General features: G+C 37.1%; 1 protein-coding gene across 1 annotated transcript; it reads right to left on the reverse strand.

The window, feature by feature from the left end:
* LOC145293341 (uncharacterized) lies at window positions 1–27,525 on the reverse strand. Its single transcript, XM_080139983.1, has 6 exons — window positions 27,406–27,525; window positions 21,208–21,294; window positions 17,854–18,083; window positions 13,594–13,660; window positions 4,137–4,274; window positions 1–384 (listed from the first exon to the last, which is right to left on the reverse strand). The coding sequence occupies exons 1-6, from the start codon at window positions 27,449–27,451 to the stop codon at window positions 119–121; spliced, it is 834 nt and encodes a 277-aa protein (XP_079996109.1). The 5' UTR covers window positions 27,452–27,525; the 3' UTR covers window positions 1–118.

The raw sequence follows: 27,525 nt of genomic DNA on the forward strand, positions 1-27,525 counted from the left end.
CTAGAGTTTTATGTGTGTACTACCAATAAAAGTGCCTATACGAAAAATGTCTGGAAACTTATTGAAAACATCTGACATGAATATTGGTTGCATAACTGACATAAAATTATTGTGTCGTCTAAACATTTTGTTTATTGTCATTCTGTTTTGGTAAAATATTGAAATGAAATTTCATACTAAAATTGCCGGTGACCGTTACTGTGTGACTTTTTCCCGAAAGAATACGTTTTATGACAGACCACAAATGTTCATCTCGGTCATTTCCTGGCTCTCTCGTTGGGGTCACCATTGTGGCATTAGTTTCATTTGAAAATCCAGTCGTCGTAATATTAAAGTACGGCTGTGTTGTGTTCATTGCGATTTCCGGTCGCGTTGAGGTTTGTTCTGAAATTGAAAGTTTTTAAGAATTATTCTAGAACTTATAGGAATAAAATAGTTCGATATATAATTTCCACAACGAAAGAAAATTAAAGGGTGTTTATAGTTTGTATTATTTAGCTTACTGTTCTCATCTTGAGTGTTATTTTCACAAATGTTGAATCTTTCTGTCGAACTCTGGAATCTGCGAGGAATTTCAAATGGAATTCTTTATTTAATCCACGGGGCAGCATGTTCTCGTTCCATCAACCATCACTGGGTTGATGTTCTAAGTTATCCGCAATTGTATTTTGAATGCTAACCGCACTAAAAATTGAACTTTCAACCGCTAGAATAGTGTAATTTGCAAGTGAATTTTACCAAGTACATTATCCACTACGCCACGGGGCCTTGCGAACTATTCTAGTATAAATTTAATTAGACCTAAATAAATGCTCATCTCAAAAGTTCGAAAAACGTATTATTTTGCTTTTTAGCCACAGTTTATTTTACTGTGAATTTTAGGAGGCTTAAACCTATTTTGCTTTTAGATGTACAATCGTCTTTATTATTGCATCGATAGAAACGTTTTGAAAATAACACTCTTAATAAAGAAATTGGTTCGAAAGCAACCATATAATACGAATAATCAATTCTCATCTCCAAACTTCAGAAATCTGTTTTATACATTTTAAATGTTTTATATTTTTGAAGATCTAGTTTAGTTTTTTTTACGAAAGATTCTAATCAAAAGTTGTGTCTCTCCGCTCATGACTTATATTTAACCAATTGAAGTCTGCCTAGAAATAATAAGGAATTTTCTGTTCTATCGTTATTTTTGTTATTTGATCTCCCTTATACAACATTCTCAACAAACACTTATCTTCCTACAACCACTACGAATAATTTTCCTTACTCTCTATATATATTTAGAAGTAAATGACAATTCCATGGACAATATTTCTTTCCAAGAACTACCCGTCTTTGAAACACAATACCGCGGAGCTCCTCCCTTGCTGAGTACAACATATTCGTTTTCATATATATTCATATATATTCTTATTAATAATCAAATCCTACCAATTTTTAGAATTAATGATCATCGCGATGTAATCTCACCGACCTGCTGATATTTATTAATCGTTATCCTCAAGGGCTTTTTAGCCTCGATAAATGGTGATCCTCTTATAAAAAGAAAAGATAAAAAAGGTGAGGTAGGCTGATCCACACAGAATTCTTCCTTTGACTTCAATTGTTGTAGTTTTCGTAAGTTTATGGCTTAATTTCTTAGTTTTTAAGGATACCCGCATCTATCGGGCTTAGAAATGTTGTTCCTTATGTAGTATCGCAGAATCTAATGTCCCCTCGTCAACACATCGGATTCAACATTTTAACTTCTTCTTAGATTGTACCAATTTTTTCGTATATTGTTTGTACTTTAACTTTATATTCGAGTGTTTGGTTAAAGGTTATATGCATTCGAAATCCATGCAATAAACTTGATATTGTAATTATTTTAATTCATGGAAAACGTGGAAATCTTTACACTTGCATTTTTCTCCTTCCATAAAATAATGGCTATTCTCAGTTAAAAATTAAATAAACTAGAAAATATCTGCTTTTTCTAATCGCCAATTTTGCTAAACTGGGAGACTTGTATAAACGCATAGAAAAACAATATAAAATGTTTTGCAATATCAAAGTAATTTCCAACGCTATTCATAATTTTTACTCACTTTGAAACATGACGCAAACACTGCTGCCATATCTGGGCAGGAGCTGCTAAAAACAGCCTATCCTGCCTTGACAGAATAGACTTCGTGGCTTAGTGGGGGATGCCCTTTTCCCTACCCTGCAACCTCTCTCCCACAGAAGAGACGTTGCAAGCCTATCCTTGTTTTATCGTTATTTCCATGGCAGGTGCTCGTCTGAACTCCAATCTCTGGCCCTCCCTCGCCAATCCTTCACGAGAAACACCCGTCTAACTGAATCCACTGTGAAAAATTTCCCCCACTCTTTATTTGTGCCTAAATCAAAACGTAGATTCTATGAACAAAGCTTCTTTCTTAGAACTGCACGCCTGTGGAACTCTGTTCCGTTTGCCTGCTTCCCACCTGACTACAACTTGAATGTCTTTAAGTCCAACGTTAACAAATTCCTAATGAACCGCCCCCTTAAGTAAACACTTCATTAAATCTCCACACTAACGTAATATACTTGCAATAACCCTTATTCCTGAGTGGCTTCCGGGCCTTGATAAGTGGTGACCACCGTGTAAAAAAAAACCTATGACGTTACACTAAACCTAAAATTATTTTGTTAGGGCGATGTTTAAAGTTCTGTGTATTATAAAGTCTAAATAACTCAGTTTGTAGAAACTCAAACTGAAGGTTTCGCTTTCGTACGTGATCATGATATTCGTTTATTTGTTGGAAACTTCTAAAAGTAGTGAAGATATTTTTAAATGAGCTAAGTTCAATAATGTACAGAAAATACGACATGATTCCATTTCCGTTTGATGAAAACCGGTTTTCTTTTTTGTTGCAGGCTATCTCCTAGTTGTCCAGTTGTATAGAAATCCCAACAGCGATAGGAGTTTTGTATCATGTTTGAAAGTGACGCAATGTTCAACGAGCGAGAATGAAGATGCGCCGCTGTGCAACTCATGCTCTCTACCGATCCAAGTTATGACAACAAGACCATTGCCAGCAGCCTCAAAATGCATGGCTGGATTGCCATGAGTAATAAGTACGTGCGCAGAGTGATGAAAAAAAGGTTTTTGGTCCATGTGTGACATATGATGTGGTTTCAAGTGAGAGCCACGTCATGCCACCTCACATCTTCGAAGTTGGCTTGAAAGTCAGCACCAAAGTGTACCTGGATGTGCTGAAGAGAGTGGTCATCCCCTGGTACAATCAGGTGGCTGCTAGCAGATCCTGGGTGTAGCAGCAGTACTCGACACCGGCCCACCACTCTAAAGAGACACAGGCTTGGCTTCAAAAGGAGTGCTACGATATTGTACCCTTCTTTCAGTGGCCCCCTCCTCCGATCTGAACCTGCTGAATATATTTGGTCATACGTTGAGAACATCACAAACATGAACTCACACAACATCGAAGTCAGCCTGATCGCCTCTATTTCATCTGCTAAGTATTCACCGAGCTCCCGCCGGCATTTGTGGAAAAGGCATGCTTCCAGTTCTGGACCCGTATCGAGGCGATGATTGAGGCTGAATGCAGCTACATTGAACAGATGTAAGCCTTACTACATAAACAACTTACCTTGACTGATTTTTTAATAACATTTTTAAATAAAGTTGTAATGTTTTTTTTTTGTTTTTTTTTTTATTTTTCCTTGGGGCGACAACTTTATCGTTTCACCCTGTATTTAATACGTTTAAAAAATTTTCAGCAACGGACAGACTGATGAAATCTTTATTTAAAATTATAAAATTTCGATGTGTATCAAATTCCATTAAAATAAAAACAATTGCCCAATTTTTTTATGTTAAAACAGGATGAGAGGATTAACTTTTGTAACGGATCGTTTTTAAACGGCTAAAATAATTACTTTTTACTTCAATAAAACACGAGTACATTCTCGATTTATTTTTATTATATTACGTTTTTGCATATCGGAAGTCGCCATTAACATACACTGGTGTGGAAGGTGAAAACGTACGTTAACATAGGAAATTCTTATTTATAAATAATATGGCATAATAAAATAAACAAATTTTTTAAATGTTGATTATTTGTTTAAGTAAGAATATCACTTACCAAAGATAACATCGTTGTCGGTGTTGGCCATAGATTTAGTTTTGTTGAATGAGTTTGTTACCGCCATTGTAGTTGTGGTGGCATTGACATCAGAAACATGTGGTGGGCATCTGGTTTGAGGTTTCTCCCCGAGAAGACCTGAAGAGAAGAATGGTATGTCTTGTTTTGTAACGCAAGCAAACGAAGAAGAATTAGAATGGGGAGAAAGAATTAAAAAAAAAAAAAATTTTAACAAAGTTAAAAAGAAGGTGAAGGTAAGGGTGGTGGTGGTGGTGATGATGATGATGATGATGATGATGATGATGATGATGATGATGATGATGATGATCATGATGATGATGAGGAGGAGGAGGAGGAGAAAATAACGCCAACAAAACAAAAAAAATCTTAGGATTCTTATTAATTCTAACGATAGTTCACTACATCTCTGACCAACATTATGGATTGAATGCTCTCCCTTTATACTGCGGATACTCTAGCGATTATATCTGAACGGATATATCACACACTAGATAAGACAGTAGAAGCTAGAACGGGTTTAGGGTTAGACATCCCTAAAGCTTTGATAAAGCCTGGTAGGAAGGTCTCTTCAGAATAATCTCGTACGATATTACTGTAAGGATATATTACTCAGCTATGGTCTTTTTGGCTAAAGAGGAAGAGCTAGGTTGTTAAAACATCACATCAAAGCAAGTGTTGCCCATAGATCGATATTTTGTTATTCTTGATATTCATTAACAGCTTTCCTGATAATCGAGTCTGCGATAAGAGCATTCGCTAATGATACTAGGATCAATTACTGAAAATGATCTTTCATCTTCAGTAGTATAGCAAAAAACCTAAAAGTGGTTGGTCACATTTAATGATACTAAGACAAAGCTCCCTTCCTTTTCTAAACGCTGATTTGTATGACAGACCGCACCCTTCTCAAGAGGCCAATGTTCAAAGCGCTCGGCTTTACATTATTAAGCAACATCAGTTGGAATAGTAACCTAGTACTACCTGTTGCATGGTCGGGTTACCGGCGACTAAACCGGTTCCCCTACCAGCCTGTCTGGTGAGGAGGGTGGCTAGTCTCCCAGAAGCATTAAAAAAAGACCTTCCAAAGGGCGTACGAACCCTCCTTTTTGGAGGGTCAACGGCCAACTAGCATCATGCATATATATGTGCGTGTGTGTGGGCGTGCGTGTATGTGTGTGTGTGTCTATAAGCACCGGTCGCATGGGTAGTGTGATTGTTTATAACTAAATGTTTATAATAGGAAGTCTCCCTGGATCTGTGGATGTATATGTTGTTGGGTGGGTGTTTGTAAATATACAGATGCATCTGTGCATCTATGCGGGTTCATGGAGGCTTTTAAGATGTGTATATGTGTTTATGTATATATTTGTACATAGGCGTATGCTGGTTGGTGCATGGATACGGATGTGATTTTCTGTGTGTTTATGAATATAGGTGTTTAAATTAGGGTATACGCATATACATATGGGTGTGTGTATATACGTGTGTGTGCGCTTGTTTTGGGTGAAAATGCAATAAAAAAAATAAATAAAAAATAACGCGATCCAGTGCATCTCTTGGTCTGTACTCCACCACCACTGCGGAACCGATCACTCAAGGGCTTGACAGATGTGCGGAAGTGTAGCTGTCAGTCAAGACTCTGTGCTGGCCTCCAGGCGGACGCCACTGGAAACTGAACTTCAGACTAACAGTGCAGGGATCTATGGGAAGCTCAACTCAGACAGAAAAACCAGAAACTGTGACGCTCTGTTAAGGCAGTTTGAGAAAGTTGATAACACTCATTCTGGCTAGTCACTGCGACCAATGAGCTGCCGACTCGTCTTGGGCAATCCTTGCCAGTCTGGTGTACCTCATTGGAGGAGAGGGGTGAAATGGCACCTGAAAACCCCCATTTTACCATTAAACTATCTTGTCAGCAAATTCCTTACAAACCATGAAACGAAAACAGAAAAAGAACCCATACTGGCAGGGCGTTTCCCGGGATAATAAGGCCCACAATACACCCAACTTCAAGTTTGCATCGTGGAACATACGAACGAATTAGAAAAATATGACATCGATATTGCTGCCCTGGGTGAAATCAGGTTCAAAGAGAGCGGTTCCATTAGAGAGTCCGGCTACACCATTTACTAGAGTGGCAAGACCTCTAGAGAGAGAAGCAAGTCCGGTGTCGGACTAGCCATCAAAAACGAGCTAGTGACGAAACTGATAAAAGTCCCCCATACGATAAATGACAGGCTGATGACACCCAGGCTACCTTTATCAGAAGACCATTGGTGTACCCTGGTAGCTATATATGCTCCGACTATGACAAAGTCTCAGGAAACTATTGATATATTCTACCATCAGTTAGGCAGTACACTTGCATCCGTACCAAAACCGGATAAGATCATACTCATGGGAGACTTTAACGCCAGGGTAGGACAGGATTATATTACCTGGCCCAGAGCACTAGGGAAGTATGGATGCGGGAAAGTCAACTCGAATGGGGAGCTCCTCCTTTCACTTTGCACTGAGCATCAACTTTGCATCACCAACACCTTCTTTAAACACAAGATGTTCACAGGAACTCCTGGATGCACCCTAGAAGTAAACATTGGCACCTCATTGACTTCGTCATTACTCGTCAACGTGACCTCCCAGATATCCTGGACACGAGAGCAATGAGAGGAGCAAACTGCAACAATGATCCGGACACAAGCGAGATTCAAACTGAGACGCAAAATAAAGGTAAAGAACCCCGCCCTAAGAAGCTGGATGTCAACGGCTTGAAACGTCAAAATGTAAGAGAAGAGCTGGTGAATGCTCTCAATTAGAGACTTGCTGAACCAACCGGAGATGTAAACTCAGATTGGCTGTCCTTCAAAGAAACTGTTTATGAAACATTCAAAGAGTGCCTCGGGCTGGTTGGGAAACGCCATGAGGACTGGTTCGATGAGAACTGCGAAGAAATCAAACAACTTATCAACCAGAGAAACGCTGCAAGAGGTTCAATGTTGTTCAGGAACATTAGATCCATCAAAGCAAAGTACGCTAAGGCAAACAGCAAGTTCCAGAGCAGATGTAGGGAACTTAAGAAAGTTGGTGGATGGCTAAGGCTGCTGAACTACAGATTCTGGCTGAAACCAATGACATGAAGGGTTTCTATGGGAGTATGAAAGCAGTCTGGGGCCAAAATGTAAGCCATCCCGATCAACTACTTGCAATTCCACTCTCCAAATACGAGCTTCTAAAACGATGGACTGAGCATTTCAAAATATTGCTAAACGAGACGCCAGAAATTGACGAACGAGCAATAATCAACCTGGAGCAGTTCCCAACACAGCACTGGATGGACAAATGCCCTGACTCAGATGAAATCTGCAAAGCAGTGCTGATGTTACAGGATGGCAAATCCGTTGGGTCTGACGGCATATATCCTGAGATCATCAAGCGAGCAGGACAAAAACTACTTAGCACTCTCTGCACAATCATACAGAGTGCCTGGACCATTGCAACTGTCCCTCGAGTTTGGAAAGACGCACAGCTAGTGACCATATTCAAAAGGGGATATCGCAGGCTGCGCGGTAACTAAAAGGGTATATCACTGCTCTCAGTCCCTGGGAAAGTGTTGGCTCGTGTTCTCCTGAACAGGCTTACAGTGCATGCTGAAACCTTGCTACCGTGCAAACAGAGGCACAGCGGATATGATCTTCTCACTCAAACAGGTCCAGGAAAAGTGTGTGGAGCAAAATATAGGGCTGTACATGATCTTTGTGGATTTTACGAAGGCTTTCGACACGGTGGATCGAAACACTCTTTGGGAAGTCTTGCTGAAACTTGGCTTTCCTGCACACTTCACCAGCCTTGTCAGAGCCCTTCATTCAGGCATGAACGCCACAGTTAAGCTGAAGAGCGAGCTCTCCGATCCGTTCGACGTGCAGAATGATGTCAGAGAGGGCTGCGTCCTCTCTCCAACCCTCCTCTCACTCTACCTGTCAGTTGTGCTTCGGGATGCCTTTATAAATTGTGATACGATCTAGGCCGGGAGCAGACCTTTTCAATGTCAATGCATACAAATCTGCAAATAGAACAATAAAGATACTCGTACGGGAGCTCATGTTTGCTGATGACACCGCATTTGTAGCACGAGGATGCCCAGAATATAATAACTCGCTTCGCACGATCAGCCAAGGCCTTCGGATTGAAGATAAACATCAAGAAAATCGAAATGATGTACCAACAATCCCCTGGATCACCAGCAACAAGCCAGCCAATTAAGATTCAAAACCAGGTGTTTTACAATGTCAGCAAATTAAAATACCTAGGGATCACGGTCATGAACAACAACAAAATGGATGAGGAGATTTCTACAAGAATGGAAAACTCAAACAGAAGGTCTGGCAAAATAAAGACCTGACTTTCAGAACTAAATGCTTGGTGTACCGCGCTATCGTCCTCTCGTCACTCTTATACGGTGCAGAAACTTGGCCAGTGTACAAACTGGTATCCCGCAAGCTCAGCACCTATATGATGAGACACCTCCGGCAGATTTTAAATGTCAAGTGGTATGACTTTGTCAGCAACAGGGAGATCCTATCACAAGCCAACCTCCCAAGCATGTATGACCTGCTCATCCGGAAAACCCTGAGATGGACCGAGCACGTAAACAGAATGGAGAACTCCTGACTACCAAAACAGATACTGTTTTCACAACTGGAGGATGGGGTACGAGGCATAGGCAAACCTAAGCTCAGGTTTCGTGATACCGTCAAAGGAAATCTAAAGGGCAGGTTGATCCCTACTGGAACCTGGCAGACCCTCAGCCGCGACCGTGACAACTGGAGAATGATTGTTCACAGGAACTCGTCTTCGGACACGAAGGACAGCACATGATGATGATGTTGGAATAGACACAGGGACGATGCTGTCAAGTCCGTTGCAAAGTTCCTCTACTAGGTTAGAAAACTGCCGGCTGTGTCTAGCTTTTCAGCTAACATTTAATTTTAAATATTTACATATGTAATCTATATCATCACACAGCTAGAATTTTTTAAATATAATTATCCACTGTCACGTGTTTCGTCGTCTACGACTCATCAGTGGCTGAATCTAGCGATATTCGAAATCGGGACCACATGATAAGTAGCCTACGCTTCTGCCACCGGACCATCTCGCACGACTGCTGGATGATCACTTTTTTTATGTAGATGCTGTGTGTTTGTTTTTGTTTGCGATAATGTTGGAATAAATTCAGTTATTTATACGAAAGTGCGTTTTTACCAAAATGCGAGTTGGGAATAATTTTCCTTTTGACCAATTTTGTATGCCCAAATGAATATGTGTTTTTATATATGAAGATAAGTCATTTTTATATCGCTATAATAGTTCCACGCACATACAATATCAATGCTTTAATCTCCGAGGTTAGGTTCGAATTCACTATCTCTTATCATTTGTGAATAATTGACTTGCAGTTATTTTGCTTTTTATCTATTTTTCTATTATTTTGTTGATTTTCCTCTTTCTTAAAACTCTTCTTTTTAATTTCATTTGTTGGTCCATTTGTTTATTCATTAAATTGTTGTTTTTTAACCGTTTCATTTTCTATACCATTTACTAATCGATTATCAATCCCATTTCTATTTTAATTTTATTTTAGATCTGATTTAAATTTGATTATTGATATTTTGTTATAATTTTGCATTCTTTTATATCCTCGCGACTTAAACGTGGGTAGAACAAACTCAAAAAAAAAGGTATTATAACTAGACAGTAAAATATAGGAAACACACAAATCTAAATATGAAAATACGAAGGGCAAAGTAATATAACAACTGAGTAGCTATTAAACTTAACTTAATGTCAATTAAACGATTTAAACTGAATAGGTTGGATAGCAATCGCTGACACCGTAATAATGGTTTGGGAAACTTAACTCAAATCCTAGCAATTTCAACGATTTAGTACAAATAAAAAATATAAATTATTAAATAAATTAATAAAAATTAAAATTAGTTATGATTAAATGGGGGGGGGCATTTATTAGATGTGATACCGTCCATTTGTGGGTGAACATAAAAATAAAAAAGAGACACAATTTTAAACACGGCAGCATCGCATAACAGTTATGACGTTGAGTTCGAAGAGCTTTCGTATTGGAAAAAAGACTAATAACGGAAATCACGTTGCAATTATAACATGTTCGTGTATTCAAAACAGACGGAAAATCTTAAACTGCTGCGTAAAAGAAAGTGAAAAAGATGTTCTTTTTCTTTTATCTGTTCGTCCACAACAGTAAAATAACAGTCGATGTTATAGAAAAAAGGGGAACACGTATTTTCGTGTTTTACTTTTTTACGCTGTTAAATATTTCAAAGTGCAAGTTTGTTTTCCGTTTATGAAAAGTGAAGACTTTTTGCTTAAGAGTTGGTTGGTTGTTTTTGTTTTACGGCATATCAACCCTTTTCGGGTTATTTAATGCCGAATCCAAAGATTTTGAAGAAAAAAATTTTAATAGAATATATTTGTTGTTTTCAAGTCGGTTTCTATTTAACCCATAGTTGGAACCCTAACAGGTACTACCACTCCGGGTCAGAGTGGACCTGGGAGCAATGGTAATTAAAGGGTGGCTCCACACTCCCCAAAGGCCGCAAGCTGGGGCCTCACCGCTGGATATAGTTTAAGGTCATATCCAGGATCTTTGCTTAAGAGGAAATAGTACTAATTCTAAAACGACTATAACCTTAGTTTAATCGAATACGGTTTTAAAATAATAGAATAAACTTGGAGCATTATTTAGTTATAAACCACTATCATAAACACCCTGGAAGTACAACAATAAGACCAGTTGGTAAAATTGCAAATTGAACATTATTGGGAAAAGCTAAAAAGTTAAATATGTATTATGAAATACTACGAACCTACTGGGTTCGGACTGAATGCATGAATTTAAATTATGGAACCAGCCAATAAATTATTTTTGGAAAACAAAAATAGAAACTATAACAGATAAAAAGAGAATCTTCTAGACCACGAAAGACCAAAAAAAACACGCAAACAAACCATCACTGTTGTATACAAAACAAAAGTAGATCACCCTAAACAAGAACAAGCCTGACCACAAACCAAGAAACTAAAAACAGGTACGGTACTCTATCACTAGTCCTAAAGTGATAACACATTCGACAAGCGATCCGGTTGTAAGTGACTATGCGACTTTAAACCGGTTACGGAAAGTTTAGTTACACCGCAACAGGTACCAGTGGCAACCCTAATTTTTGCCAGTATTAGAACATTATTTACCGACAGTCAACGTCACACAAGGATATTACGTGCAGCAAATTAATAGTAGCCAAACGGTTTTTTCCACATTTGGAAGAACTGTCAGACAGTTTTACACGGCGTCTCTTCAAAATAGACAATTCATCGAGTTAACAATATAAATGAAAACCCTTGGGGCAGTATGCCCCCTTGTCTTATGGGTTATTACAATTTGGGTCCTAGATGAGGTTTAATGATCCTTAATTACGTACGGAAACGTTTACTCACGCAAGCAATCAATTATTTTATTAAATTCTCGCGAGTAATACGTGAGAAAATAGCACTAAAACGTTTTTGTTGTCAAAAGAAAAAAAAATCCGCCCTTAACAATTAAACCTCACAATAAGTAGAGACTATTGAAAGCGTCTATTACACATTGACATCAAACTATATACTGATACACATTTATGGAGTAATTAGCTTGGGAGAGGGTGCTGTGACGGACTACCTGTATTACATACGAATGAACTGATCCATACACAATACCGGATGGCAAAACCTCACTTTTTTATGTTTCTGTCAATGCATTTTGTTGTTCTATTCATTTTTATTTTCTTCCTTTGAAGATTGTAATGCTGGGTATCAGCTGCCAACATTGTCCTGCTTTTTATTGAAACCAACCGAGAGCTCTTTTTAGTATCCTCGTTGTTCCTTTAAGGGCAATTGTCTGGATTTTTTTTGCACTTGGTTCACCAGGAATATTAGTTAGGTAGGGATTCAGGTTCTTCTTTATAAGCCCTGTGTCACCTTGGTTTTCCTTGCGGCCTCTTAACATCAGGTATCTACAAACAATTTGAACTAATATATAGTGTTATTTAAATAACGGGCGCATCCACACACACACACACACACGCACACACACACACATACGTGCGCGCGTGTGTGTGCGCGCGTGCGTGCGTGTGTTGGTTAAAATCTAATTTTTCTTTGAATAGAACTGACCATTCAATTCAGTTGCACGATCTGACTCTCGGAACAAGAGTAACAATTCAATCAGATCCCTGCAGTAATGAAGCTACCATGAATGCTTACATGCGATATCAGAAATAAACCTTATATATGTGTCAAGAAGGCGGACAGTCGTCGTCATGAGAATGTTCAACACTAAGGAACATGCATTATAGTTTTCGGCTGTTTCTTGTAGTTTTACTCGGTAAAAAAGCATGACTGAGAAGGGGATACAAATATTTTTTTAATAATAAATATTTAAATATTATCTATTTTGACGTATACGTTTGACCATTCAATCCAGTCGCATGATTCTGACTCTGCAGAAAAAGTAATAATTAACGCTAATCTCGAACGCAACAATCAATAGTGTTACTGTAAATGACTACAGATAAGAAGAGAAATATACCCTATATATGTCTCAAAAAGACGAACAACTATAGTCGGCCGTCCTAGCAGTGTTTACCAGAAATTATACATTATATATGTGTATATCTGACGAACGTCAATAATAAAATGTACACTAGTATTGCTATTTTTCAATTAATTTGTGTATAAGTTCGCCTCTGCAATTTAAATAATATTAATTAAATAGTGTAAAAATATTAAAATAGTTTTAATAATAACAATAATAATAATAATAATAATAATAAATATACATTTTTAAACGTATAAATTATTTTCTATTCTATATTAGTCGATCTTTTTTCATATATATATATATATATATATATATATATATATATATATATATATATATATACGAGAAAACAGTTAATAAAACATGCTAAAAACATGTTTATCGAGCTATTACATCTGGCTAAGATAACTTTATAAATATTAATTCTTTTAATATTTATAATATACTTTAATTTTACCATCTTGGATTATTTTGGTAAATTTAATTGTAATTTTTATTATATATATATATATATATATATATATATATATATATATATATATATATATTACTAATTGTAAATATATTACTTTCTATTTAAAAGCATAAGAAACAAATGTCTAAACTTCTCACAAACATTTAGGTTTATTCATTGTATGTGAATATTCGGTTGAGAAAATTTAATATTGTTCTCAAAGATAATTGTTTTCATTTTGAGTACAAAGGTTATGTGCTAATTAGCAACACTTCAAAATTACTTAAACCTAAGAAATGTAAAAGACTTACTGTTCCATATTTGGTTTATTAGGAGTTCAGATCCAGCAGCAACATTTGCTTTGATGTAGATGTATTTCTGAAAAAGTAAACGAAACTCATCATTCATTAAGTGTCAGCATCTTTTTATTATTTCAGATCATCAATCTTCAGTCAACATTACAATGCAATTTGTAATCCCTTCTAATTCATTCAAGCGGAATAAAAAGTAGGAGGCATTTCATTGATTCTGGAATAATGCAGAATACTATAACAGGGTTGAAAAGTTTAATGCACCACACATTTAAAACAACAAACTCAAAAAAATTAATTGTTCCAAATTTATCAGAAATATTGCCAACACATTTTGATGACAAAACTGATAAAATTACGATACCGTTAAAAGTAAACGCAACGTAAAATTTTTATCTGTTATATTCTAAAAAAAATGTTACTAACTAACCTATAACGTTAATAATTAAATGCCTTGTTTAAATTTAAAATCATGCTAATAATTCCGTCACCTTTTGCTTGAATATATAATAAATTATCTCCCCTAGCGTAAATATATAATAGATTATCTCCCCTAGCGAAACATGCAGCTTAATAGCTATTTATACATATCGATATTGATGCTAGAACAAAATGTGTGTTGATATATTAGACTATTCTTACAATTATATGCTATATATTGTCTAACAAATAAGTCAAACATTGACAAATAGGAACTTTTTATCTCCATATATAATAAATTAGGAAAACTTATTCGAAATTAATGTTTCTGTTTAGAGCATAATTGGAGTATGATACTTGAATTTGTGCTTTTTAAACTTTAATCCAAACAATTATATATAAAAAAGTAATTTTATAAAATCAACAGTGGGTTCTCTACAGTGCAATATAAACTACAATGTATTGTGAAATATGTCATAGTTAGAGGCACGTGCGTTTCCTCCCGATACACAGTCATGGGTCCCAATCAGAGCAGGTAATCAATCGATTTGAATGAAAAATCGACGTTTTCGCTGATTTCGATGACAATAAAAATATGAGGGTGTGAAACATTTGTTGATCTTCATTCAATCCCAGGCAACGTCCGGTCACCATGCTAGTTAAATATAAATCATATAATCGTAGAGAATGAACCTATTTTAAAAAAGATGATTTAAAAAAGATGATTTAAAAAAGATGATTTAAAAAAGGTAGACAAACGATGTCTGAGTTTGTTTATTAATAGCTTTTGTAACAGAGCAAAAAAATGTAGGGTATATTAAAAAATAAATGTGTAATATATTTTCTTCCGTGCCTAGAAGAAAAAGCTAAATTGAATAATTGTAGAGTATGACTGATTTGAAAACGAGGTCATAGTTAAAAGACACCATCTCAGCGTTTGTTTATTAAAACGTTTGTAAAAATCTCGCAACCAACAAAAACCGTTTGTAAAAATCTCGCAACCAACAAAAACCGTTTGTAAAAATCTCGCAACCAACAAAAGACATTTGTAAAAATCTCACAACTAAAAAAAAACGTTTGTAAAAATTTCGCAACCAACAAAAAACGCACCCGACATAAAAAGTGCAATTTTTATATTTTTCTTTCGAATTAAAATAAATTGCACAATCTTAGATAATGAACCAATTATAAAAACAATAATTTAACAAGATAGACACACGATGTTTTCGTTTGTATCTTGAAACGTTTTGTAAAAGAAAATAAAACGCAGTCTACCTTAAAAATTAAAAGGTCAATATTTTTTTATAAATACCGTAAAGAAAAAAATAAATTGATTCATAGTTGAGAATGTATTTACTTTAAAACGAGGTTTTAATTTACACAATCTCTTCGTTCGTTTATTAATAAGTGTTCCTAAGAAAGAAGCCTTTGCTCAAGAAAAAGATATATATATAGTAATTAAATCTTTCCTTATTGAAGTTCATTGACAACATCAGAACAGCAGTTACTGCCTAAAAACAACTGTAATCGTCTGGAAACATTGTCCGCTATTGCCAACTACTGCTACTCAATAGTGACAGTAATACCCTGAAAATCATTGACTGTCAGTGTCCAGCAGTGCCCGCCATTTTATGACAGCACCATACAATGGATGCGGTATACGGATATTGGAAACATGTCGTATCATATTGAAGCAGCAAAAAGGCGCCCGACAGTGACTGATAATGACCAAACGCAAGTAACTGCATAAAAACCCCAATAACCACAAGTACTCGCCATTGAAGAGAGACAATTTCATTTCGGAGGAAGGCGATACTGGTCATGGCCGACAGTGAACACCGGGAATTAACAATGACAGTTGGAAAAGCAGTTAGTATCTACAAGTAAACTCGAGTAAATTCAAGTAAATACGAGTAAATTCAAGTAAAACCGCCAGTAACCATCAGTGCCCGCCATATATATATATATATATATATATATATATATATATATATATATATGTGTGGGGGGGGGGTTATTGGTTTTTGCGATACGTTTTGAATGAATTCAATTATTTACGAAAGTGCATTTTTTTTACCTAAATGTTTTAGGGACATAATATAAGCACAACCTCCGATTTGCAAATTCTTTTTTTTTACATTTGCATTTTATTTGATTTATATTCATTAAATACCAATGATGAAATATTCTCTTAATTCATTTTTTTAAAGCTTGCTTTGAACATGTGTAAAGTTCCAGAATCTAACAAGATTTTAGATAGTCACAGGAAGAAAAAGCTAAAATATAATAGATGAATTCGTAGATACGTTTTCTATATACAAAATGGCACCACTACCACCACTCAAAAAACTGCAACTAATGGAATCGTTAATAAAATTTACCATTCCATCATATATTCCAAGTTTCTCTCATAATTATATTTGTTCTGCCGCTGTTAATTTATAAGCACATCTGGATACGATGTGAAAAATTATCAACTCTTGGCATTGACTTGATTTATATTGTTATGGCCATATTTAGATCGGCAATATTCTCTGTAATGTTTCGATAGACACGTGGTGCATTATATAACTTTCCTGACTTTTTTTCGCGTGAACACTTTTTACTGATAGTACACTCATGAAACTCTACCCCCGTTCAAAGTAATCTCCCCCCGCTGCAATACATTTGTACCGTTCTAACAAATTATAGAAGTCTCTGTTGTATGTGTGCCAATGACCCTCATCTATTGTCTTATAACAACATCTTGTAAGGTTTTCCTTTGGTTTAGGAAATAATCAAAAGTCAAAGGGAACAAGTTCTATAGGAAGGGTGAGGAACTGTCTTGATACCAATCTTGTTCAAATAGTATGTGACAACGATTGAACAGCATTGGGATAAACTTCCGCAAATCTTTTCCATCTTCTGTTCCTCGCGAATAATTGTGTGTACAATTCCCACTCTTACATAAAACTGTGCACTTATTGTCTCTATAGAAACACGACGATCCTTATCCATGAAATTCTTTATTTAATACTATGGTCTTCTGACATATTTACATCTCCACACCTTTCATGATCTTCACAGACTCCCTTGAATCTCTTATGTCACTCAAAAACTGATGCTTAATTCATGCAAGATGGTCCAAAAGCAGTCTGAAGCATTTCATACGTTTCTGATTCAATGTCTCCAAGTTTAAAACAGAATTTTATTGCATGTCATTTTTCTAAAGTTTCTCCACATCCAGATCACATTTTCGAAATTCACCAGGAATGACAATCAGGCTTTAGTAGGATTATTCCAATTCCTGCTGTAGCTGTTCATTTAAACCTGAAATCATAAAAATTGTTCCATCATCTCATAACATGTACAGCAATAACATACGCAATTTTCAAGCGGTTTCTACAATTTTAAATGCATGTACAAAACGTCGGGAAACTTATTATATGCACCTCATACTATATTTAATTTTTTTAATTGGGTGTAACGACCTTGTGAGCGTGAAGATTATTCGAAATAATAACTTCTACTGATGAGACGGTCACCAAAGTGACCTTTATATCATTGAACAGCGGTGAAATAAATACCGTTGGACAGAGATCACATCCTACATGATACGTGATACTAACAATGAGTAGCTGGAAGCAATCATGCTGAATTAAAATCCACTCAAATGTGTTACAGTCATTTACAAATTGATACTCCTGAAAAAGGTATGAATCTCCAATTTCCCCTAAGATATTTTACAATAGTAACTTGTATTAAATCAATTGTATGGGATGAATTATCTACAATATAATTTTTTACATTTATATGCTGTTCGATAAATAAAGGTAAATAAAATCAAACAGTTGTCATTACCGTTTTTTTATTCAACTGCACATGCGCCATTCTATATTCACTTCCGGCTGAAACTGACACACAACTCCAGTTTAATCCGTCTTCATCATTGGCGATACTGAGGCTAACTGGCCCAGGGCCAGTCATGGAATATTCAATGGACATAAAATTCTCGTCACCTATATGTCGCGAGCCAAATGACCATGCTAAAACAGCTGAACATGTTGGAGCGCCAACCAAAGACATATTACCTGCGAATAAAGAAAGCATAGAAAATGTAGAAATAATATTCGTGGTATTCACGTTTAAAAATAAGGCATTGACCTTGAAAACGCCGTTTCTAAACTGACATGTCGTAGCATTTATGATAATGTAGTTCGTCCATCACTTGCTAAAGTGACCGTTGTCATGCAGTTTTCAAGAATTCTGACGAAAGAACTGACCCAGTAAATCATCGCCGCATTAGCCTCCTCCCACTTTTCGCCAAAATATTTGAGTCCATAATTAACCAAGCTCTAGTACATCACCTTACAGATGCTAAACTTCTGACCGACCAAAAATATGGAGCTAGGCAAGCCCGTTCCACAGCAGACATCCTAACTATAATCTCTGAACGTATATACCATTCATTGGACAAAGCAGGGGAGGGAAGAGCGGTAGCTCTAGATATATCTAACGCTTTTGACAGGGTATGGTATGAAGGTCTTCTCAAGAAAATCAGATCATATGGTATCACTGGACGAATACGTAACATAATTAAATCCTTCTTGGATAAGAGAAAAATCCAGGTTGTCCTCGACGGTCGTACATCTAAACAATATGACATAAATGCGGGAGTGCCTCAAGGGTTAATCCTTGGACCTCTATTATTCATAATATTTATAATTGACCTCCCTAACAAAATTGTATGTGTGGTGGGTATATATGCTGATGACACCACGCTCTATAACAGACACGACAGAAAACAAATGAACTCATATCTAAAGAAATGGCAGGAACACTAGAGGATGACCTCCAGTGTTCCTGTAGTGGAATGGGGACAAAAATGGATGGTTACAATCAATGCTGCCAAGACTAAACTTATTTCCTTCAATAATTACAAGAAACCTTCTCTACCACCAATAGCAATGGCCAAAGACTCTTTATTTGAAAGTACATCTCTTCAACTCCTCGGCCTAACGTTCACAGGAAACATGAGTTGGAACAATTACACTGAGAGTATTGTCAGGACCGCTGCGAAGAAGGTGGGCTCTTTTTACCGTGCTAGAAAGCTAAAAACACCCGAAAGTATGCTGTACCGCTATAAGGCCACTATTCGCCCATATATGGAGTACTGTTGTCATATTTGGGCTGGTGCATCTGCTATTAGTCTCTCGCTCCTAGACAAGGTTAAAAAAAGAGTCGCCAATCTGATAGGTCCTGAACTGTCATCTAAGCTTCAGTCTTTGTCCCATCGACGAAATGTAGCATCCCTCTGCCTGTTCTACAAGTACTTTAACGGTGAATGCTCCGACGAACTGCAAGCACTTGTACCCCCTCGATGTAAATACCCCCGACAAACCCGACAAGCAGCTAAATCCCGCCCCTTCACAATTGATATCCTAGATGTAAGAGAGCCTTCTACTCCTGTAGTTTCTTCCCCAGAACCGCTAGACTTTGGGATTTCCTTCCGGGTTCCTGCTTCCGCAACTGTACTGTCATGCAGAAGTTCAAGTGTAACGTGAACCGACATCTTGTTGCTCAACTTCCCACATAGTACCCCTGTAGCTTATGTCCCTGACAGTAGCCCTCTACATCAAAGTGGCAATGTGCGTTGTTTAGGGTGAAAATATTATTAAAAAAATTGTTCTGTGGGTTCAAAGATGACTTGCTATACCGATTCAAGCTCTGAAGTATTTCCCGCATGCTTGATGCCTGTGGGATAATTCTGTATAAGAGGTGTTTCCTGCTCTGTCTGTTCTAACGCCACGTTTCTTGCATTCTTCATTGCGTGCGGAATCAGCAATTGTAGTCCCTTGTGAGTTGCGGCACGCCAGGAACATCTGCCATATGTTAGAATACATACAAAACTGTTTGAAGGAGACTTTCAAATTGTCCCTGAACCGTTTTCGCTATCCTGAAGGCTATTTTCTTTTTGATATTTCATTGTAAAAGAGTTGTTTTGGCAGATTTGAATCAGACATACGGCATATATGACCTGTCCAACGAACCTGGCACTGTTGTAACATGATGTGGAAGAGGTGGAAGATTTGACCTCTGTGTCTGGTATCTTGTTTTGCCGCCTCATTTTCAATAATTATTATTTCATTAACTCATGCCTCGACGGCTCTTCGCCACATATATATAATAACCAACAACGGTTGCATAAAATCTTCTCTGCGTTGATTCGTCATAATAGTAGTGACTTTACAGTAGTCCCTCTAACGGTTTTTTTCCTTACTATAGGGTGGAACGATAAAATTGACGCCATAGAAAAGACGACAATTCCATTTCCGATTAATAAAAACACGATTTTCCTTTGTTTTGCTGCAGTCCATCTACAAGTTGGCCAGTTGTGTATAAATTCCAAGGGTGATAGGAGGTTCTACCATGTCTGAAAGAGACGCAATGTTCAACAAGCGAGATAGATGTGCCGCTGTATAACTCATGCTCTCTACCGATGCAAGTTATGACAACAGGACCATTGCCAGCATCCTAAAAATGTATCGCTTGTTTGCCACGAATAACAGGGGCGTGCCAGGATCATGAAAACAAAGTTTCTGGCCGCGGTTATGGTTTTCGGTTTGCTTTCAAGCGATATCATATCACCTCACATCTTCGAAGTAGTGTTGAAAGTCACACCAAAGTGTACCTGGATGTGTTGAAGAGTGTGTTGATCCCCTGGTGGTATCAGGTGGCCGCTGGCAGACACTGAATATGGCAGCAGTCCAAAGATACCCAGGCTTGGCTTCAGAAGGAGTGCTACTTCTCTCACCAGTCCCTATTCTCCCCTAACCTGAACACGTTGGACTACTTCGTTTAGTTATACGTAGAGAACATCACAAACAACACAAAAGCTTCCACAACACCAAAGCTCACCTGATCGTCGCCATCTACCGAGTATTCGCCGAACTCCCGCCGGCGCTTGTGGAAAAGGCATGAATCCAGTTCAGGATGCGTATCGAGGCTGTAATTGATTCTGAAGGCGGCTACATTGAATAAGTGCACCCTGTAATTCATAATCAAGTTATCTGAATTGATTGGGTTTTTTTATAAAACTTTTTCAGGGCGGCAATTTTAACGTTCTGTAGAAACATCATGTTTTTGTCATTTCTTTGCATAAAGGTTAATATTGACAAAACTGTACGAGAATTGAAATGATTTTGTTGTACTTACCTTTTTTTAGTTCCCAGCGGCAAGTGGATCCACCGCCTAACATCCATCCGCAGTTATCGTTCACGAAATTGCACGCGAAATCAGATCCTTTAAATCGAAATAAAGAAATAAGAATTTGGTGTTTAAGAAGAAGGATAAAAATCTGGCGGGCATGTTAGAAAAATCGATCAACAAAACCTCGAAGATGTTACACCATAATGGGTATTTGATTTAATATTACGTGTCATCTTTTTAAATTATAGGAATATCATTGAGCACCACTGAAAGCCATCAATGTTGTATAATGGGCCCTATGTAGACTGATTTACAGTGGTGGTCAGTACGATATATAGAATTGAGAATTAGTGCACATTTTGGTTTTAGATTAAAAGTAATTAATTTCGAAGAAATCTGCTGCTCTTTGTTTACGAGAGTGTCCTAACAATATTAGAGAGATCGATCGAATAGTGTCGGAAACTCATGGATACATGGCGTGATGTCGTCGGATTGCGACGTCACAGAACCGTTTGTGGAACGCAATTTGGGAAGGATGGAACGAGATCGCGTGAGAGTTGACTTAAGAACAAGCTGATTCTGGTGGGGAAAGAGAGAGAGGATCGAGAAAGTCTATCGCTGGATCTCAGAGAGGATGGATCGGATCGCGTGTATGTGACGAGAAGAAGCTCATTGCGGGTGAGATTATAGCAAGATAAAATCTCCATTCTCTCTTTAAGTTAGTAGATTACACTGTCGTAAAAAAAAACAACGGTCTCTACTATTACATAAAAGTCGTTTGTGTGTGTGAGTTCCTTTCTCATAGATTCCGGACGGCTGAGCCTATCTTTTGCAAACTTCACACAAAGCTAATTTATATATCTGGCAGTGTTTTTAGATATATTTTGTACAGAAATTCATCCGATAAGTATCGAAAATCGAGAACATCAACTCCTAAAGATAGTCTTTGTTTCTTATAGATAAAAATAGAAAAATTTTACAGAGGAATTTTTTACGTTACACCGGCTAAGGGAGATAATAAAATCTTTTTTTAAATTTTCTTCTGAAAAAGTAAAAAAAAAAAAGCATATTTTTTGTCATTTGGAAATAGTTGAAGGGTAGAACATTCGACTACCCATCGAATGATATCGCCCGGGTATACTTTATTTTATTTTAATTTTTCTTATTAATGAGTTCAATTAACGATAAAAGAAGATGTATCATTTAAAATCGCCGCAAATCATTTCTTCGTTTGCATATTTTAAAAGTAAATATTAATCAAAAGTGACTTTTCCGAGGCATTCATTGTCAAACCCAAATAGCAGCTGACGAAATTTGATGAACGACATTATTATCATTATTTATTTATTTATTTTTCCGAATTAGTCCACAGGCCAAATTATTCCTCGTAATATATAATATTCAGTAGAGAAGTGATTCTATAATAACACGTACGCAATCTGCATAAATTAAAATATCATATTTAAGTGTATTGTACGACCGAGCAACACTGGGTATCCAGCTACTGCTGAATAAAACTCACTTGTCCAGAGAAACATGCGTTTAACATTTGAGCTGAGAAAGTTTTTGCTTCCAAGAGTGAGGAACAGTGTTACGCAAGCAACTCAAGGACACAAACACGCAAAAGAGATTAAAATATAATAGCGATTAAGTACGTTCAGATTTATTGTAATGAACACCGCATTAAGTTCAAGTGCTGTAGAAGCCTCTCGTCATTTGCATGACGCATGTAATGTCGCAAGAACAAATAAAGCAAATAAATAAACCCGACTTTTTTTTCTTTTTTAACATAAGTCGTTTATTACCGTTTTTCATTCTCTCCGTCTCGACACCAGCATTAAGTCTATAGTTGCCACATGTCCATCTCACCTGAGGCGTTTCTCTTTCTTCCGACCACACACTGGCAACAGCCAACCCATTCTTGCCTTCACTTTACACTCCCATCTCTTTCGGCGTCGACTTTGTTTCTCTTTTTTGACCACGTGTTTCTTTTTTGTTTTGTTTTTTTGTCTTTTTCTTCACACGCAATCTCGAGTACACACTTCCTAATTTGCATACGCATTTAAACGCTGCTCCTGCTATTAATACAATTGCTTGCCATCCATCTTTCGGCTGCTGCTGCTGCTGCTGCTGCTTATGTTTTCATGCGCGTCCATATGCGCTCTCTTACCCCCTCAGTATTGTTGATATGCCTTAATTGCCAACATTGAAGAATTTAAGTAGTAAGATACAATCCCCTTTATGAAGCGAACTGAATAACAAACAACTATAACCCTACGAACAACTAAATAACGGTAGAAAGCGCGAAACATTGTTATGAACGGGTAAAAAACTGATGTGACGACGATTCGATGTTGACACGTGCTGGTGCGTCAGATGGTGCGTCTTCGACGATTATATATTATGTGTGTGTTTACATAAAGATATTTTAATGAGTAATTATAATTATACATGTGCGAACTATAACATAATCATTATTTGGTGCCGTTTGATCGTGGCTTTCCACAAGGATACGTAACGAACCGAGGTTCACGAACAACTTTAGGCTAGAATAAATAAAAAAGAAGAGAAAATCACAACGTTGGGATTCAAAAAGCAAAACTAAAGAAGATATAAAAAGAAAAACATAACGTTGTGGTTTAAAGATAGAAAAATTAACTTATAGGTGTTTTAATAAGTTATAAAAAATGACATACGAGGGGCCATCAATAAGTTTCCAGACTTTTATGTATTGGAAATGTTATTGCTAGTATATACATGAAAGTCTAGTTCCTTTCCAATTAATCTTCTCTGTCTACAAAGAAATTGTTATACCGTTCCAATAACTTCTAGATAGCACCATGGAAGTCCTCTTGTGTGAGCGTGTCAATGACCCTCGTCACAGCCTCTTTCATCTCCTCAATTGTCTCATAACGACAGCCTGTAAGGTTTTCCTTGAGCTTAGGGAATAACCAAAAGTCATTGGAAGCAGTGGTCTGTAATATAATGAACGTGGGAAATTATAATTTGTTTGTCTTGATATGCATTTTGGTCAAATCATCTGTGATAAGAATGGAGTTCTGAACGGGTGTATTGTCCTGGTGGAAATGCCACTGACCCGATTTGAGAAGTGATGGCCTCTTCCGATTGGGATGTTTATTGTCTGTTGAGTGAGAACCCAGTGCATGTAGTGCGTATAGATTATGTACGTGATGTCAAAAAAAAAAAAAGGATCGCCATAAGATTCTGAGTGAGTTTGCTCTGTTTGGCCTTCTTGGGTCTGGGAAAGCCAGCATGCTTCAACTGGGAACTCTCTTTCTTTCTTTCTTTCTTTTCTCTTTCTCTTTCTCTCTCTCTCTCTCTCTCTCTCTCTCTCTCTCTCTCAGTAGATCCACCTGTCATCGAAGATCACTAGAGCGTCAAAAACTGTGGGATCGATAATTTTCCTGTTGTCATGACAACGTCTTTTTTGCTGATCGTCTCTGAGCATCCTTAGGACAAACTTCGTGTAAATTTTCTGTATCTTCAGTTCTTTGCAACCACTAGCATAAAACTGTGCTGTTCAGTTCCTCTCACGACGACTCACAGATTGTACAATTATTGTATACATAGACACACGACGGCCCTTATCCATCAAAATCTTTATTTGGCCAATTAACTCTGGGTGTCCTGACTTCCTAACTCTCCCACACCTCGCATTATCCCTCACAAACTTCCTGCCTTCCTTGAATTTCTTATGTCACTCAAAAACTGATGCTTAATTCAGGCAAGATGGTCCAAAAGCAGTCTGAAGCATTCCATAAGTTTCTATGGCATTTTTTTTCTCAAATTTAAACCAGAATTTTATTGTATATCTTTTTTCTAAAATGTTCTCAAGTCCTGGTTGCATAGGGTGTATTTCAATTTCTGCTGTAACTGTTCATTTAAACCTGACATCATAAAAATGTATCATTTATATCTAAAGACGTACATCAATAAAATACTCAATTTTCAAGAGTGTTCGACAATTTTAATGTTTAAAATCCGTAAAAGAACGTAAGTTTTTTTTACAAGGTGGTCACCACTTATCAAGGCCCGGACGCCACCCAGGGATAAGGGTTATTACATGCACAGTACGTTAGTGTGGAGATTTAATAAAGTGTCTACTTAAGGGAGTGGTTCATCAGGAATTTGTTTACGTTGGACTTGAAGACATCGAGGTTGTAGTCAGGCGGGATGCAGCCAGACGTAACAGAGTTCCACTGGCGTGCAGTTCTAAGAAAGAAGCTTTGTTCATGGAATCTACGTTTTGATTTAGGCACAGATAAAGAGTGGCGAAAATTTTTGACAGTGGTTTCAGCTAGACGGGTGTTTTTCATAAAGGATTGGCGAAGGAGGACCAGAGATTCGAGCTCAGACGAGCACCTGCCATGGAAATAACGATAAAACAAAGATAGGCTCGCAACGTCTCTTCTGTGGGAGAGAGGTTGCAGGGAAGAGAAAAGGCAGGATAGGCTGTTTTTAGCAGCTCCTGCCCAGATATGGTAGCAGTATTCCATCCTTGGACGTACTTGGCTTTTATATAGATAGAGAATTTCATCAGTAGCGAGATATCTTCTGGAGCGGTAGAAGAATCGCACCATCTTTCCAGTGACCTTGGCAACAGACTTGATGTACGTGTTCCATTTCAGATCAGGAGTGAAGGTCAAGCCCAGAAGCTTGTCAAAACATTGGGCTTCTCCTAGACGAGAGCCATCCATTTCAATTGATGCAAGATGGGGATCAGAGCGTTGATGATGTAAGGATAGAAGCTTGGTTTTGGATGGATTAAAAGTGACTAGCCACCTCTTCCCCCATTGTACCACGCGCTCAAGATCAGAGGGGAGAGAATCAGACAGAACTTTGTCATTTACGGCCTTTTATGTGTGTACCATAGATGGTCGTGTCATCAGCATAGATGTCAACGAATGATTTAAGTATGTGTTTAGGGAGATAATTGATGTAGATCAGGAAGAGAGTTGGGCCCAGGATGAACCCTTGAGGTACTCCAGCATTAATACTGCAGGCCTCTGATTTTTGTCCATCGACCACTACTCTTATGAGCCTATCAGAGAGAAATGATTTAATGATATAGAAAACATTTCCAGTTATACCGTAGCTGGAAATCTTGTGAAGTAGGCCTTTATGCCATACCTTGTCGAAGGCCTTTGATATGTTAAGAGCAATTGCCCTAGAAAGGAAGCCTTTGTCAAGAGATTCACTAATCGTATGAGATATAACCGTTAGCACATCTAGGGTAGAGTTTATTTACTTGAACGTAGCAATAATATAACCAATTTTTATTAAGAGACAAGTGTAGGAGATATCCATGGGTCAATTGTATATTTTAGTTCTAATCTAATGTGACATTTTTGGAGGAAGCTGAATGATCAACACATTAGAAATTGATCTTATGTCTAAGGAAGAAGGTACTCAAGACATAAAACCTTTTTACACGAAATGAAATAGATTTATTTACGATTTTATTCCCGTGTCTTGTTTTTATAATAAGAAAAAGACATTAACATCCATGTTTTTTTAGATTCTATTCACTCTGATGTAAAACAGTTTGAGTTTTTATTGAGGGGGGTATATCTATTTTAAATCCATGAATCAGTGTTGGTCTTTTAAAAATGTTTGCGATAAGAAAAACTCTAAATATCGGAACACCGGCTTTAAATGAACGCCATTAAATGAACGCCATTTAATGAACGCCATTAAATGAACGCCATTAAATGAACGCCATTTAATGAACGCCATTAAATGAACGCCATTTAATGAACTTTACCTAAATGTGTGTCTGTTGTAGAGATGATTACGCTTTATGTTGTGACTATTTTATTGGGGGGGGGCTTCGTTATTGGCATCGGAATCGGAATCAGTAATTGTATCAGAATTGGGAAATTTAGAACATAACCGGTAATTGTATCGCAATCGGGAAAAATACGTCCCATTACAATTACGAATATAAACTGTTTAAGTAAATACAATTGAGCTTTGTATTAAGAATTAGGCCAGACGAATTCTTTAACGAATTAAACCATTTTTTCTATATAGCTCACTTGTTGTAAGTATATTTCTATCTTATATGTGTGCGTGTCTATCAGTGACTGTGTTCAATTCGAACACCAGAGTTTTAGATTAATTATTATTGAAAATAAAGTTGTACATACGCAATCTTTCTTTTTAGAAATGAAATTTCCTTACCTAATGCTGATGTGGTCGATAAAAGTACCAGAATAAAAGCGAACATGTTGAATGTTTCCCTTGTCGTAGGCAGAATGATAAGATGTGAGATGCGCGCTGTTTTAATCGGTATTTATTGCG

The sequence above is a fragment of the Euprymna scolopes genome, chromosome 14 (genome assembly GCF_053919585.1).
Source record: "Euprymna scolopes isolate OS-2025 chromosome 14, ASM5391958v1, whole genome shotgun sequence".
In the NCBI taxonomy this organism is placed as follows: domain Eukaryota; kingdom Metazoa; phylum Mollusca; class Cephalopoda; order Sepiida; family Sepiolidae; genus Euprymna; species Euprymna scolopes.